This window comes from Bombus vosnesenskii, unplaced genomic scaffold (assembly GCF_011952255.1).
Source record: "Bombus vosnesenskii isolate JDL3184/JDL3185 unplaced genomic scaffold, Bvos_JDL3184-5_v1.1 scf7180000016274, whole genome shotgun sequence".
In the NCBI taxonomy this organism is placed as follows: domain Eukaryota; kingdom Metazoa; phylum Arthropoda; class Insecta; order Hymenoptera; family Apidae; genus Bombus; species Bombus vosnesenskii.
In genome coordinates this window covers 3,945,197-3,960,483 of record NW_022884343.1, presented here as the reverse complement: position 1 = coordinate 3,960,483, position 15,287 = coordinate 3,945,197, and the positions used below count along the sequence as shown (strand labels likewise).

General features: G+C 37.7%; 1 protein-coding gene across 1 annotated transcript in view; it reads left to right on the top strand.

The window, feature by feature from the left end:
• Positions 1-2,121: 2,121 nt before the first annotated feature.
• The window catches only part of LOC117242415, an 85,018-nt gene continuing 71,852 nt past the window's right edge, over positions 2,122-15,287 (top strand). The window contains exon 1 of the mRNA XM_033509036.1: positions 2,122-2,259. Within this exon, the coding sequence (XP_033364927.1) occupies positions 2,198-2,259 (62 nt within the window). The 5' untranslated portion in view covers positions 2,122-2,197. The remainder of the gene's footprint in view (positions 2,260-15,287) is intronic.

Here is a 15,287-nt window from a genome sequence, read left to right as displayed (position 1 = left end):
TCCTACACTATTGTTCCACGAACTTTACATTATTTCATCCGCATTGCTTCGATCATTGTTATTCAATAACCTGCCAGAAATCACCATACAAATAGTCTTGAACAGAATTTGCTTTTAACATAATTCGAGAAAATTTCCTAAACGCGAAAACAAAATGCAGCGTGATAATCAAAATCCAATAAACAATTCCTAATCCTGTAGCAACCGATCAATCCACGCCATAAAAATCCCCCGAAACAACCTTCTGTTTCACCCCTAATCTCTTTCAACTTCAACCCACGAATAAAGATCCCTCCCCATCGCACGGCAGTTCCCTCCTAAAAGAAAGCACATAAAAGAAATAGAAGGAAACGATAGTCTGCAGAGGTAACTAACCTAACCAACCCTGTAAAACTACCGCTGTCACGCCCGATAGTCCTCGTGGTAGTGGTGAAAGTCGCGAGAAGGCAAGCAGACACGGCCACGATATAATTAGCAGAAATTAGAGTTAGGTCAGAAAGCAAAGTTATCGAGGTGAGTTTCGACGCTGCGCCCGCTTTTCCTCCGTTCTGATATAATTACTAATTAATTACCGTTCCGCTGGTCCTTTCGGCGGCAGCCAGCTTAAAAGGACACCGCGAGGTAAGGATAATTCCTCGTACTGTCGACGAGGGCAGGAGGATGTAACGACTTCCGTTTTAATAATTTTCGTTTCGTGACTCCTAATGAAGGCTATAGCGTGGATTATTTATCCAATTGATATTTATGTAATATAAAAAACTACATGGACACTTGTTTGTTCTTTGCAAGACGTGTTTCAATTAAAAGATTTGCGAGATATTGAATTATTGGGATTTTATTTTTAAATTATCGTAGCTACATACAGTGAGACATAATAATCTTCTTATAGTTGGTTTATCGTAAAAATAAGAAAAGAAATATTTTCTCACGGTATACATTATTTTATATTATTAAATTATTCCTGCATATGAAAAGTACATGCAATTATGTATTATATGCAGATATTCAGAATAATTATTATTCTTGCTTTTTCTATGGCAGCACATTAATAATGGCAATTAATTTATTAACCGCGAATGGCTGGAAGAGATTCATTTTACAGTATTTAAATATTTACCTCATTACTTAGAAATGCAAATAGCATAACACACAATAAAAAAATTGGATGGTGTAGAATATTTCGTTGCATTAACTCTTTGTTTCACCGTATTCCGTATTAATTCTCCATATAATAGCCCGTGAACGAACAATCGACTTCATTACGTTTGGATATTATGTTTTATTGTTGATAAACGCACCGCGAAATATTATATTGTAATGAAATTCGAAGTCACAGATTGAACGTCGTCCATTCTCGAGGATTTGAAAATATCGTTTGAGGATCACAGGAAAAAAATATCATATATGTATACCTTTTTCTGATCTTAATGTCAGTTCATGATTGCCACGTTAGTTCTTATTGATACACTTACTTTAGTAGTAGTTGTACACACGAAGATTTTTTCCTCAAACGTTAAAAGTGTTTTCCTGCGTTGAGATGAAAACGATATTAGGACATAAAAATTCAAGGATCGAAACTGGACAAAACGAAACTTCTCATACATATGCTCATAACATACCATAACAAGCAGACAACGCTTATTTCTCAAATAAGAAAAATTTATGCGATTCATTCTTTTAGAAATATCGTGAAAGAAATGAAACCTAAACAGGAATTTCTTTCAACTGACTAGTTTTGCGTATTATCTGAATTCTACACATTTCCGCATCTTCCAATTTTTCACAAATGCATAAAAATCGACGGTTGTAGTGACAGTGATAACCCAATGACCTAACTGATCTTGTATACCACACGCAAACGAAAACTGGCCAACAAAAACGAAGAAAAAGAAGCAGCCAAACCCCGCAATATTTAACCACCTTCCGAATCACTCTCACAGAAGACCCTATCACTCTGTAACAGTCTGTCCTTTCATCTCTTCTTCCATCTCTTCCTCCTGTTTGCATATTCTCGAGGCCAGATTATATCCCGCGCTTTTATTTATCGACTGTCGGCCATATGAAAAAAATGTAAAACTCCCCCGACCAGGTGTGTATATTTCGGCATGTGTGTGTTGCAGGTTGCGAGTTTCCGGCGCAGTGGAACGGCCATTGGTTTCAATCGGGGATCGAGGGGCTGGTGACTGTGAACGGGTCCATGATGACCAGCAAGGGCCGCTGCATCGAGACCAAAGACGACAAGTTCCTCATTCAGGACACGTGAGTCTCTCTCTCGTTTGAATTGCAAGTGAGATATAGTCTGCCTCGTGTGTGTGTGTGTGTGTGTGTACGCGCGTGTACGAACGTTTGGCTAGGTATCGACAGGCGGCCGTCGATATGAAGCGATGCACGGATCGTATTTCGCGTCCCTTTATCCGCGTCAGCCCCCGACACCACCCCCGATCCTCTGCCACCGAGCTTTTATTAATTAACTGCACCCTTCGTTGGCTGGACCCTCCGACAAAGCGCTCCAGGCGACGTGCCAACCGACAGCACAGTATAAAACGTTTCTCCGGCGAAATTCCGCGGCGGAAGGGTTCCGGGTTAACTGGGAGGGGATGATCCAAGGACTCTCGTGTGTATCACGATATTATGATGGATGTTTTGCTGTCAGGTAACGAGATGTATCTCTGGGGAGGTTTATTAGGAGTTCAAGTTGGATGAGATTTGAAATTGTTTGAGGATGTATTGTATCTTAACGCGAAATTCTTTTAATATTTTATCGTCAGGAAACGAGTAATTTGAGTTTACTGAAGGTTTATTAAGAGTTGAAGAGGATTGACTGAAGTTTGAAGACGTTTGACGGAACATCTTTATTTGATAGTGATATTTTACCGTCAAGCAATGAGAACTATTTTCGAAGTTGTCCATTTGGAGGCAACATTTTTCATTGACTTATTGGATACAAATTTTGTAGACAATCGTAACTCGAAGAACTTGAAATTCTTTATATGTGTTTAAAAATGTTTGAAGAAGTATAACGGTATAATTTTTGTCATTTTGCAAGTTGTCGCATGCTTTGTAAATCGAAATGTCTATTAGGAGCACAAAAAAAACTTACACAAAATTGTTTCACATATCGCGTCGCGTTACTATACGGAAAAATCCAGTGGATTTGATTGAAAAATATCTGGTTGCGAAATGTAGAGAAGTGAGTGGGTTCCACGGTTCGACTATCGATTCCACATACACCAATCCCGAAATCCAAGCACTCGTTATCCGCAACTTACGCCACGACCAGGATCCAATTTCGCGGAGAGAGCGTTCGCTGTCGTACGAGCAGACAGTATCTACGCGCGTCGCCGCTTTCTGTCCTCGCCGGTATCGCGTTGAAGCTCAGGGCGCGCTTCGTTCAACGTCGCCTTTAAGCCGCGACGATCACCGATAAGCTGCTACCGCCAGGGAAAGAGTGCCTCCTCCTCGCATAGAAATTTCTTTTTCTTCCGGGCCAGAGACGAGAATTTCCGCTTCAGACATTAGAAAACCTCACTCGATACCAGAGAATTCCGAGAAATTTTTAAGAACGTATAAGAGGAACGTATACAGAAAATTCTAGAGAATTTTTCCCAGCGATCGCTATTTCACAGCGTAGAAAGTTAAAAAGGCGTAATTCAAAGAAAAGGGTTCATAAAATAGAAAGATGTTACAAATTCAGGATTTTTAGGCTTTTCTCACATTTACATTGGAGTGGAATTTAAAAAGTAAGAGTATTTTTAGTTGTTGTGTATCTATTATATAATTCCTTCGATGAAGGGAGGAAATTAGTTAAGGGCAACATTTTTTTTATAACATTTATAATTAAAATTTGAAAAGAAGTAGCGAGTTTAATTAGTTTCTGTAATTTCGAGATGACAAATATCACGTAATACGAAAGATTTTACGAATGCAATTAAAAATTGGTTAAAGGCAATAGTTCTTTATATAATTTCAAACATAAAAATGCCATTTATATAATTTCAAACTCACAATAATTGATCCCACCGTCAGTGCCGATAAAAATCAGCCCCTTGAGCACCAAACGATTTCGTCATTTTATTCCGCCATTAGTATTACGTTTCATTTCGTTTGATATTAAATATCTTTTGATTTCTCTGGCCGTTTAAATTTCAAGTTGGCGGAAACGCGGTTTGCGGTCGCGGTTCGAGGCGGACCCGAGTGAAATATTTCGAAATTGTTTATCAGAATTTCGTTTATTTGCTCTCTTAGCGCGTGAAACCCTGGAAGGCTGCGGGACGATGAAACTCCGGGGCAAAGTAGTATAATCAACGATAAGACGCGACCCAAGATGAGAATCCTTTATTCCGTTTCGTTTTATCTTTTCCCTCTCTCTGTGAGATTCTTATATTCCTGAGTGACCTTAATATCCGCGCCGAAGAAGAATGAGGGGAAAGAGAAGGTTAGCGAGATCATTTCGTGCACTTTGCGAAAATTCTATTTGGCCGGGTATCGTTACTCGTCGTCTCGGAATAGATGGCGCCGTACGACGAAGAATCAGCCATCGTCGGGAACCGCGAAAATCCAGCAAAATGGCGGTTCTTCTGAAATTCCTCAGGATCTTAATTCCCTTGTCGTTCTTTGGTCCTGTTCTCCGTAGTTCTTTCTCCTTTTTGCCTATCTTATTCCTCGATTTTACGGCGTCTCGGTGTTCGAAGTTTTAGCTCTTTTACGTTCAAGTAGGTCACTGTTTCACAGGTTTTTCTATCACACCGTCTTTCTACTTGAGAAATTTTTATCTGCATTTTGAATTTTTCGTAAAATTTGAGATATAGAAAACGCACACTGTTGCATGTATAGTATAAAATGTCAGATATATAGAAAATCGTGTAGTATAGAATATAGAATAATTTATCGCATTAAATAATTTTCTCTCTGTTATTCTGAAAAATTATTTCAAGAAGACTGTTACACGTTCGAAGAGAAAAGAGCAGATTTTCTGTAAACCAAGGAATCACGTTACCGGTACGATAATGCTTAAGTGGGGGAAATTAACCTAAGTACTAGGAAATGTAAATCTCAGTGTTAGGACAGCTTTGGGGAAAAATCATAAACGCCCGTTGCGAGTTGAAAACGTCGAGAAAGCAAAGCGGGAAAAACTTTCACGAGGATTAGAGCAGAGAACGCGTGTACAGCGTTGGGGCGCTTAATTTTTGACGTTTCGTCGAGCGTCGACCGTGTAAAACGCACGAAAAGCGTGGCGGAAGGTCAGCGGGTTGCACCGGAAGCGTCAGTCTCTCCGGTTCGATACTCGAGGCTCGATTTTACCCAGTTCCCCTTTGTACTTTTTCTTTCCATCGACGAATCGAACGAAAGTTTGTTCGAAATTACTTTGTCTAATTTAATTCCCGGTTTTTAACGAGCGATCGAAATAAAATTTATATTTTAAGACGTATTTGGAAATGCAATGGAAATATTGTAAATTATTAGGACACGAATTTACCGAGCTGTCATAGTCTTTTAGATTCCTAAACTAACGTGATTTTAAGGACTGTAAAACGACTGGTGACAACGGTATCTTAATAAGAGTAATTAGCAAACTTTTAGGAAGACGAGAAATATAGAAATTGAAAATTTCATTGAAATCCGGAAAACTGATATATTAAAACTGTAAAACAATCTTTCATGTACCTCCATAGCCAATTTTGTACAATTCCATTCATACCAATATTTCATCCATTGCAAGTATCTTTTTCTTTTTCTTCTTTTCTATTAAAAACATTTAGCTTAATTTTATAATGAAGTGCAGTAGAATGATAAAATGCTGACGCACTGTTAATTTAAGAATATATTAAATAATCGTCAGTTTCAAATTTACACAAGAGGAAACGTAAGTAGTTTATATTAGTATCTTACATCTGGTAAAGGGACGAGCAGTAGAAATGGGCGTTTAGAGACAGACAGGCGTTCAAGTAGAAATATCGATCGATGCACTCGTATACTTAATGGCGTTGAGAAAATACGTCTTCGGTGCAACAGTATAAATTTACTACAATGCGACAAATTCACTTTCCAGTTACTTTTCTCGCCATAAAATTAATTTATCATAGTTTATTACTGAAATAGTGGACAATTTACGAGCGTATTAAATTTCTAAAGGGAAATTAGGCTTTTGTACGAAAATTGAGAAAGTTTGGTAAATGAAAAATTAAGAAATTGTTAGTATTTCCGAGGCTCTGAGCTGGGAAATTTAGGGAACTAGAAAATTAGGAAATCGAGGATCTGGAATATTCGGATTAGGAATTCTGATAATTAGAAAATTAGAACGTGGGATAATCACTATTGCGAGGGAATTGGACAGCAAGAGAAATTGCATTATTAGATAATTCAATAATAATTAAAGAAATCCAATGTAATAGGAAATTAAAGTAATTTGGAAATTTGAAAAGCACTAAAGAGCATTATTCAACTAGTTGAAGCTTTGCACATTAAGGAACTCGATTATTCGATATTAGGTGAATTAAAAAACTGGAATAACGAACATGAAGAAAGTGGACCGTTTAAAGATCTGAAAAATCCAGAGATCGAAATACTAAAAATTTTGCAACATAACAAATTCCAGTGTCTAGAAATTTTTCCGTGAAAGAGACCTTATACGATCGAAACCTGAAAGATGTTCAGTTTGATACTCGAAAATTCATAAATACAAAAATGAACGAAATCCAAAAAGTAAAAAAATCTCCTATATTAACAAACCAGAAAAGTCCATCTGTGAAATTGTCTCAAATATACAACTACCTCGTCCAATGATTCCAAATGTATAGTTTCTTCTGAAAAGTGCACAACGCATTCGCGACTACTCGAGTATTAGACATTCTCAACCGAACGTTCCGATATCAATTTCAAACTTAGATCACCGCGACCCACGCCACGATGTCTAACCTGGAGAATGAAACTCGATGAAACGTACTACTCGACAATGCCCCTGAAACCGTGCCATAACTCAACGAACCAGCATGCTGTCCCCTTATTGACACGCAAACGTTCGACGAAAGTTGACAACCACTGACACGGGGACAAAACGAGCGTCGCGGCTTGAAAGAGCCGGAGAATGTTGCAGGCGGACAAGATAGCCTTGGTAACCGGGCGAACTTGAGAGTTAAGTTTTAATTAATGTAATGGAGAGTAGCGCGTGATTAGCCTTCCAATCAGTGAGCTCCTCTTTTCGAGAACGTGGCCTGGCGAGAAAGCAAAAAAAAAGAGAAAGCAAGAGGAAGAAAAAAAAGATGAGAAGCGACGAAGAAGAAGAAGAAGATGGAGGGGTTGGAGAAAGGAGGGTCGAAGGGATGTCCTTTCGCGTGGTGAAATCCGAGCACGGTGGAGCTGGTAAATGGGCCAATCGACGGCATTACCATTAAGATTCTTTGATTCGAGCGGCAAAAAGCGATGAGAAGAGGTCAGCCAAACGAACTTACGGATCACTGGGGTTACTTCAACGTTTGGCTACTCCCTTCAGACATTCTAATTGATTTGTTAATGCGCTTTTTAGGTTTCCTGATTTTCTTACGCTGTCTCGTGTTTACATGTGTTTCAATGTCTTATATAGTTTTTTGACGACTGCTTTGTGGGCGGGAAATTTTTCTGTGAAATGGATCGTAGAAATGAATCGAATAGGGTGAACTTCTACTTGGGGTTGATATTAGTGGGGGACAGAGCAATTGAATGTTTGTTTGATACGTATTCTTGACAAATTCTAAGATAAGGGAAAATCTAGTATTTGTATTTAAGCTTAGAAGAGATAAAGCGATTCACTTATTACTAAGTACTCGAATTTCTTAAGTTTCTTTGTTCAAATTGAATTTGTAGGCAGAATGAACTAAGTTGAATTCTTATTTGGGGAAAAGTAGCCCATTCTGTAGGTAATAGTACTTGCTTATTAGTGCATTTAACTATTAGATGCGTTTAATATAGCGTTGAATGTACAAACTTTATATGTAAAATTTAATATACAATATAGAATATCGAATAAACCATTAGTGCATTTAATTTGAAACAATTAAATCATGACGAAACAATCACGAAAATAAGATAAAGTTCTTCACAATTTTACACATTCAAATATTTTAAGTTTGAAAATAATAAGTTATAATAATAAGAGTTGAGAATAGCGCGATAAAAGCTTCGAAATAAAATTCTTTCACCACATTTTCATACGACAGAACTATCGATAAATATAAATATACGATAAACACTAAATAAAATAAATCAAAGTACTTTGTTTGAACAAACCAGTTATTCCCCTAATAATATCTTGTTTATTATGTCAGCAAATATCAGGTTACGGGAAATGGCTGAGCTGGTTTAATTCGCAATCGCGATCGTCATTTTCACGGACCGAACGGTAAACATTTAAAGAGGCAATGGCAGAACGGCGACTTCGAGGGTCCATTAATCCAATCAGAACGTTAATGATAATAATCTCGTTATTTCTAATGCGGCGCAGCGTGAGCACCGCTGATACGGAATAATTGAGAAATAGAGGGCTATTTGCCAATTATCCACCCACCCAGGAAAAATCTTGTCTCAATGACTTGATGACGCTATACCGTGCAATGTAAAAACCAATTGCCGTGATTTAACAAATTCAAATTATTTCGACTGCGGGTGGTCGCCCCTGTAATTGCACAATTGAGCGTTTCAGCATTTTTATCTTTTACAGGCTATTCAACCTTTCGTACACTATAATTAGTTCTATAGTAAATAGTAAACTCTACTGATTAGTAATATCAAGCAACGTTACGATGGGATCAGAAAATTGAAAAAATACAAAGATTGAAGCAGACACGGAATCGTGAACGTAATCGTAACAATTTACGTATGCAATGATCGCTATTTAATAATCCATTTTATTTCTTGATTTCCTTCGAACAACGGTTTATTGATATTAATAATTCGCACGACGATAGAAAAAGTTACTCTCGAAATTCATAGTAGGTTATCGTTCATGACGTAATAAAATACTAGAAAATAATTTCTAACAAAAATCAGTGTGTCGTGGAGAAATAAATCACGACGCGTGCTGTTTGCAGAGTTCGAAGTACGAGAAAAATAACGATCGCGAAGGTGAACGTCGGCCATATATTTTCCAGTGATTTGACAAATAACGATAAATGAGGATAATAATAAAATTTCACGGCGAGAAGGATGTCGTTCGGCAACATCGACTCGATATCAGATTTTAATACGGCGAAACTTCCTGGGAACTCGACGATTTGTTAGCTCGACTCGATAATTGATTGCGCCCGGGAGTTAATCAGAGTTCGAGTGGACTTCCGGGACGCGGAATCGAATCGGTGGAAAACGTTTAGAAAATTCGGGATTGCCTGCTCCCCTTTCGGTGGCCGGCCAATTTTGCCGTTTAATTTTAATCACCAAGAAGTTTCTCGTTTCTCAGGGAACGAGCCGCAAGTGCAAGTTGCCGCAAGTAAAAGGATTTCTGTTCCATTTTCCAGTGAAAATAAGGTTAAAATTCGTTTGCAGCAGCGATATATCAGTCCATTAGACGAGTAATGTCGCGTTCGCGTATGTAACTAAAAACCATTAGAAAATTTGAAACTTATATCGTGATCGTAGATTTACCAGCTGATAATCGAATACGCTGTCTACTTTTTCCAAGTAATTCGATCGAAGGGAGAAGAATGATTTGCGTTATAGAAAAATTTTTACGAATTACGACGCCATTTTTGGTTCACGGTTTACGATAATTACATTTGTCACAATTCTTGTGGATTTTAATGTTTCAAAATTGACAAAGAATCGCATACCTTCTTACCTCGATTAAATTTGGAAAATTCATCAAAATTCACAATGGCAGTAATACAAAACTCCTCTATCGCTGTTAACAACGAAATTACTAAATGATATCTAAAAATTCTATAAAAATGATCAAATTTGGAAAATTCATAACACTTCACGGTAGCAACGATATTCGAATCTGTAGTTTGTTATTAATAAAACAAGAAACTAGCAACAGGTATTCGTAACATTCAGTATTATTGGTTAGCGAAGTTTGAATATTCTAAGTCTTAGAAGCAAAGGTAACTCTACACAGTCCACAGTTGATTTGGTGGAAGTAGGCATTAAAATCAGTTGCCAGCACTCGAGGGTCGATTCATCTCGAACGCAGTCTCAAAAGCTCCGACCACGATTCGATAGATGCTCTGTTCCGTAGGTGGATATCGATTATCTCGTGGCGTCGTTAACGAGGCGTCGCGATGCTCAGGTACCGAGATTACGTTACACTTAGCAGAGCCAGTGTCGTCTAATAGAATGGCCGACATGGACGTGATTCCTGGCTCGATGATTTCTTCTCTGTTAGGTCGACGAACTTTATCTTTTAGAATTAGAGTTTAGAAATTTTTTATCGTTTAGAATTAGCCATTAGAATTTTCATCGTGAAATATTAAACGTGAGAAATTTTCAGATCGATCCGGATGATCGTTTTTATGCGAATTTAGTAAGCTAAACATGTAACAACCAATAATCACCGAATGAGCTTAGAATACCATTTGGAATCTCAAGATGATATTTCATCCAGTTTTCAAAACTTGAAATATCAGGTCTCAAAAATTGACGACCTCAAATTTCCACAATGCCTGTTCCAGAAACTTAGAAATTTATAATGCCTTTAAATATCCTATGAGAATTGTTCGTTCGTTACGAGGTGCAAAAATGGCCATTTTTTAACAACCAGCTTTCACTTTAGAAAATCTCTAATTAAAAAGTATAATAATTGGACGAATCGATTGTTACGATATTTTCGGAACTAATTACGAATGACAGAAAAATGACACTCGTAGAAAGATGCTTGATTATTGCAGGATTAAATTGGAAAAATCTCACGGAAGCATCCGAAAAACAATTTCGAAACGGAATGAAATTACCAAATAATTAAAACATTAAAATTCTACTCGAGTCCTTTGCATTCCAAAATGAAACTGAATACACCGAACCTTAATGAAAAACGCATTCCATCCGTGCATGTGTGTGTGTAAAAAAATTGATTGAAATTTAATGGAACGTATTTCAATAAATACAGAGAATTTCGTATTAATATTACACAATAAATCGCGCGCCATATTCACGTTGTTAAACGAGTGGTGGGAAAAAAATAATTATCAGATTTCTACGGAATAATTTCATCGATTCGCGATTTCTATCGTGCATAAGAGAAATTATTTATCGAGACCCACATTTACTATCAACGAATAATTTACTCGCTCGAATATCAAAACAACGGCATTTACGCTGGTCCTTTTTCAAACAATGCTTCGTTTCAATATTTTTTTATCTCTTTTATTTATTTGCAACACCTCGTTGCCAATTGCGTGTCTCGTTGTTACGAAAATTTTATTATTCCCCCTCCCTGTTTCTTTATTATTGCGTCGTTTTCAGCTGGAAATCATCGAACAGCTTAATCGTCCGATTTCCATAAAATAGCCGTTTAAAATTCATAAATTATACTGCACAGTGTGTCCCAATAATCATTGTTCAATCGACGAAGAAAGTGATTTTACGCGATAAATTAAATCGAAGCTATAGAGTAAAAATTTTGCTTTGTATCTTCGATTTGCTTTTTCCCATGTCGCGTTCCCATTTTTTGGATCGCATCGTAATTATCCGGACATAGTGTATGTTGGATCTTCGTATATTCTAATTGTCATTTTCCAGAGCCTGATAGCTTTTATTTTCATTCTTTATATAAAATTCGTGTTATTATTCGTTGGCAGAAATTTGATGCGCTATCGTGGTCGCTGAAAATATTTCCAATTTAGTTCGATATATCGAGGGTGTGACGTGTAAGTTTAATTATTCTGTTTTTATTTTCCACTTTGCAAATTCCAGCATTGTCGATAAATTAATATGCATGGTTTTTTTATTTTATACCAGGAAAAATGTATTTTAAATTGAAACTGGAAATGAAGAGTTTTTTATATTACATTTATCGTCTGTGCAATTTTATTGCTGTCAAAAAATTAACCCGTTACAAAATGTATCGAAGTAATAATTCATCTTTTAACAACGACGACTGATATATTCTTACAACGAATGAAAATAGATTTTGTCGCACCGCTGTATTTCGAGAATAAAAGTACGATGCACAAAACGGTACAGAAAAATGGTAGTTGATTGTCCGAAGGAAAGACGAAGGTCGGATAATTTTTAGATAAATTTCCAGCGGCGCGTTTGAATATTTTTCCAGACGTGTACCGAAATAAATCAATTTTAGTAGCTTTCGGCAGTTTGTTTTATCGACGAATCGCGAATGAATCGAAAAATAATTCGGAACGGTATTGTACGGGGAACGATGAAAATGTGTGCAGAAAAAAAAAAGGAGGAAAAATTGTTTCGAAGCATAACTCGCAGGCGAGTAGAGGAAGGAGGTGTTGAAATTAATCGAACGCCGGAACTTGTTTTCCAAAATCGCAACGCGTGATTTATGCAAACGATATTCCCCTACGAGGAGCAAATTGCGATGCTTAATGCAAAATTTCTCTGTCTTGTATTTGAATAGATCTGCATATTCTGCCAAGTATTCTTGAGGAAATCATAACGTTGCTTCAAGCGATAAAAAGTGTAGCTTTTCAACGCGACAGAGGGAAAAGTTCCTAGTTGCCATTCAAATTCTGATTTATGAGACAAATTGCATATCTATTTTGCGTATGAAAGCAATATAGAATCGAACAAATACTATGAAATTGCGAGTGCAATTATGCAAACGAAAATCAATAAAATATAGAAGTTTGTGACACACAAATACGATGCAACAAGTACTTGTGTGTAATTATTATATATATTCTATGAATGTATTCATCGACCAATCAGAGTTATACATATTTCTTCAATACAAAGAGGACGTAAAATTCCCTATTATCCACGTAATTTGTGATTCGTATGAAGGCTGAATTTTAAAATAATTTATTCTCAAGATGATATACCTGCAAGCAACGAATTATACTTTACAGTTACAACAATATTTTTTAAAGGAAATTTAATTCTTTGGATTGAAATATAGCTTCGAATTATCAGAAATTAAGTTTAAATCAACGCAATTCACCACGACTACGACCAGTTTCCTAACGATAACTATTAAAGAAATAAAGAGAGGCATAAAACTGGCACAATGCTACTTTTACAAAATCACTTCATCAGCCAGAATTTCCTTCGTCCGAAGAAGCTTACTAAAGCTAAGACTGCAAACTAAAACCACTTCTCCTAACAATAATTATTTAAAAAAGATACAAGATTCGAAGAATTTTACTTTGACGAAATTACTCTATCGACCAGAATTCGTTTTACCAAGAGAAGCTCATCCACAAATCCGAAGCTCATCACCACGCTCGGAACGTTCCGGCCACAGAGTCTCAATCCTCGAGCCGCGGCATGAAAAATTTTCCCGCCTTCATTATAACAAAAAATAGGAGCTAATAAAGAACCGTCGTGTCGCAAGAGACCCGACCGCGGAACCGTACGAACGATGTCGGAATATGGACTCGACGAAATGAGAAAGAGAGAGAGAAAGAGAAAGATGAAAAAAAAAGTTATATTGCCTCCGCATTGACCACGGGGCCACATGTCGCCGGCACATGAATAATATCCTGGATTTCCCCTCGGCGACGACGTAGCTACGCGATCGACAGACGATCCGCTGATTGGATTCGAATTGGAGGGAAAGTTTATCTGTCCGTCGACGCGCGTTACTTCCGGGAATTATTTCGACCTCCAACCGTGCCTCCTACCACCCTGGAAAGGGTAATGGCGATGGCTGACGCCGACTCGTGATGGATATACTTTATTATGGATTTGTCAGTCGACCAGATGAGATCCTGATAGCATTGAATGCTTTCGGTGACCGGAATTTGACGCGTTGAGGGATGAACTGCGAATTTCTTGCTTGCTTTGAGTATAACGAACCAACGAATCTCGGGTTCGAGAAACCTGATACAAGTTTGTGAGAAACTCGAAGTCGACGAAGTCTTCAAACTTACGAGAGATTACATTTTTCATGATTTTCTAAAAATTAGACGGTATAACAAACATTAATACACGATAGTAAGCGAACCATCGTGTAAACTGCAACGATCTAACCCGCAACACTTATAGACCTCCGCAGGCATCTTCAAACAACAGCCATCGAACGCTATCAAACTTCATCAAACACGATCAAATTGTGAGAAATCCAACTGCTACGCCCAACAGTTCGCCAATGATATGAGAGATTGAATTATTCAGGAAATCTTCAAGCTTACGAAAACGTACATTTCTGAAGATTTTCTCAAAATCAGACAGTTGATATAATCGAGACTAATACGTGATCTCCAAACGATAGCCATTAAGCGCCATCAAACAACACGAAATTGTTTGAAATCCAACTATTACATCCGACAACTCTCACCAATCCACCAGTCACCAGGATTGATCTCTTCAACCATTTTATTCCAAGTCTACGCAGACTAAATAAAAAGCAGAATGAAGATAGGATCGGAAGTATCGCGATAGAATTAAAGGATCTCTCCGAGAGAAAGAAATCGAAACTCAGATTCAACATGCCGGTCGTTACTCTGTATCTCACCGCTCGTTTCTTATCCGTCTCCTGGCCCCTCCAACCCCTAGAACCTATAACTCGGTGCTTTCTCACCGAGTAGATGGCTCGCGACGCCGCCGCTGGTAAATAGCTTCTTCCGCTCCTCCCTCTTTTGTGGCTGCCTAGCGAACGCCTCGAATTCCATCTTTCGCGGATCCTCACCGAGGCGTTCAGCTATGCGAATCTGCTCGTCCCATTGTTCATTGTCTCGCGGCACGAGGCGAGACTTGCGAGCCTGAACAAGCGGATCGCCTGAAAACGCGCCGGGCTGTCTCGATAATTTCGTCACGAACGTTTTCGTGATGCTGCTGAACGTGTTCTCCAAGGTGTTTCATTGGGGAAACGGGGACACTGAAAGTTTTGCTGCTTTTTAGGGGAAATTGCGGGAAGCTTGGTTCTTGCAGGAGTAAGATTTTGTTCGAAATTTACGATTTAGTTGACTGTTTAAATAATCTAATTTCTGGTTTAAGACAGGTAGGAGGAATTATTGTCATCGTGAGAAATTTGTTAATTCATTAGACGTGTAAATTGGTTCAGTGCCTTTAAAGTTACCAATTTATATTATAACTATTATACGTAACTATTTTAGTGAATTTAGGTTTTCGAAAGACACATATTCTATGTACATAGGAGCAAAATTTGTCAGAGGTAGATGTGTTTCTAGCGCAGA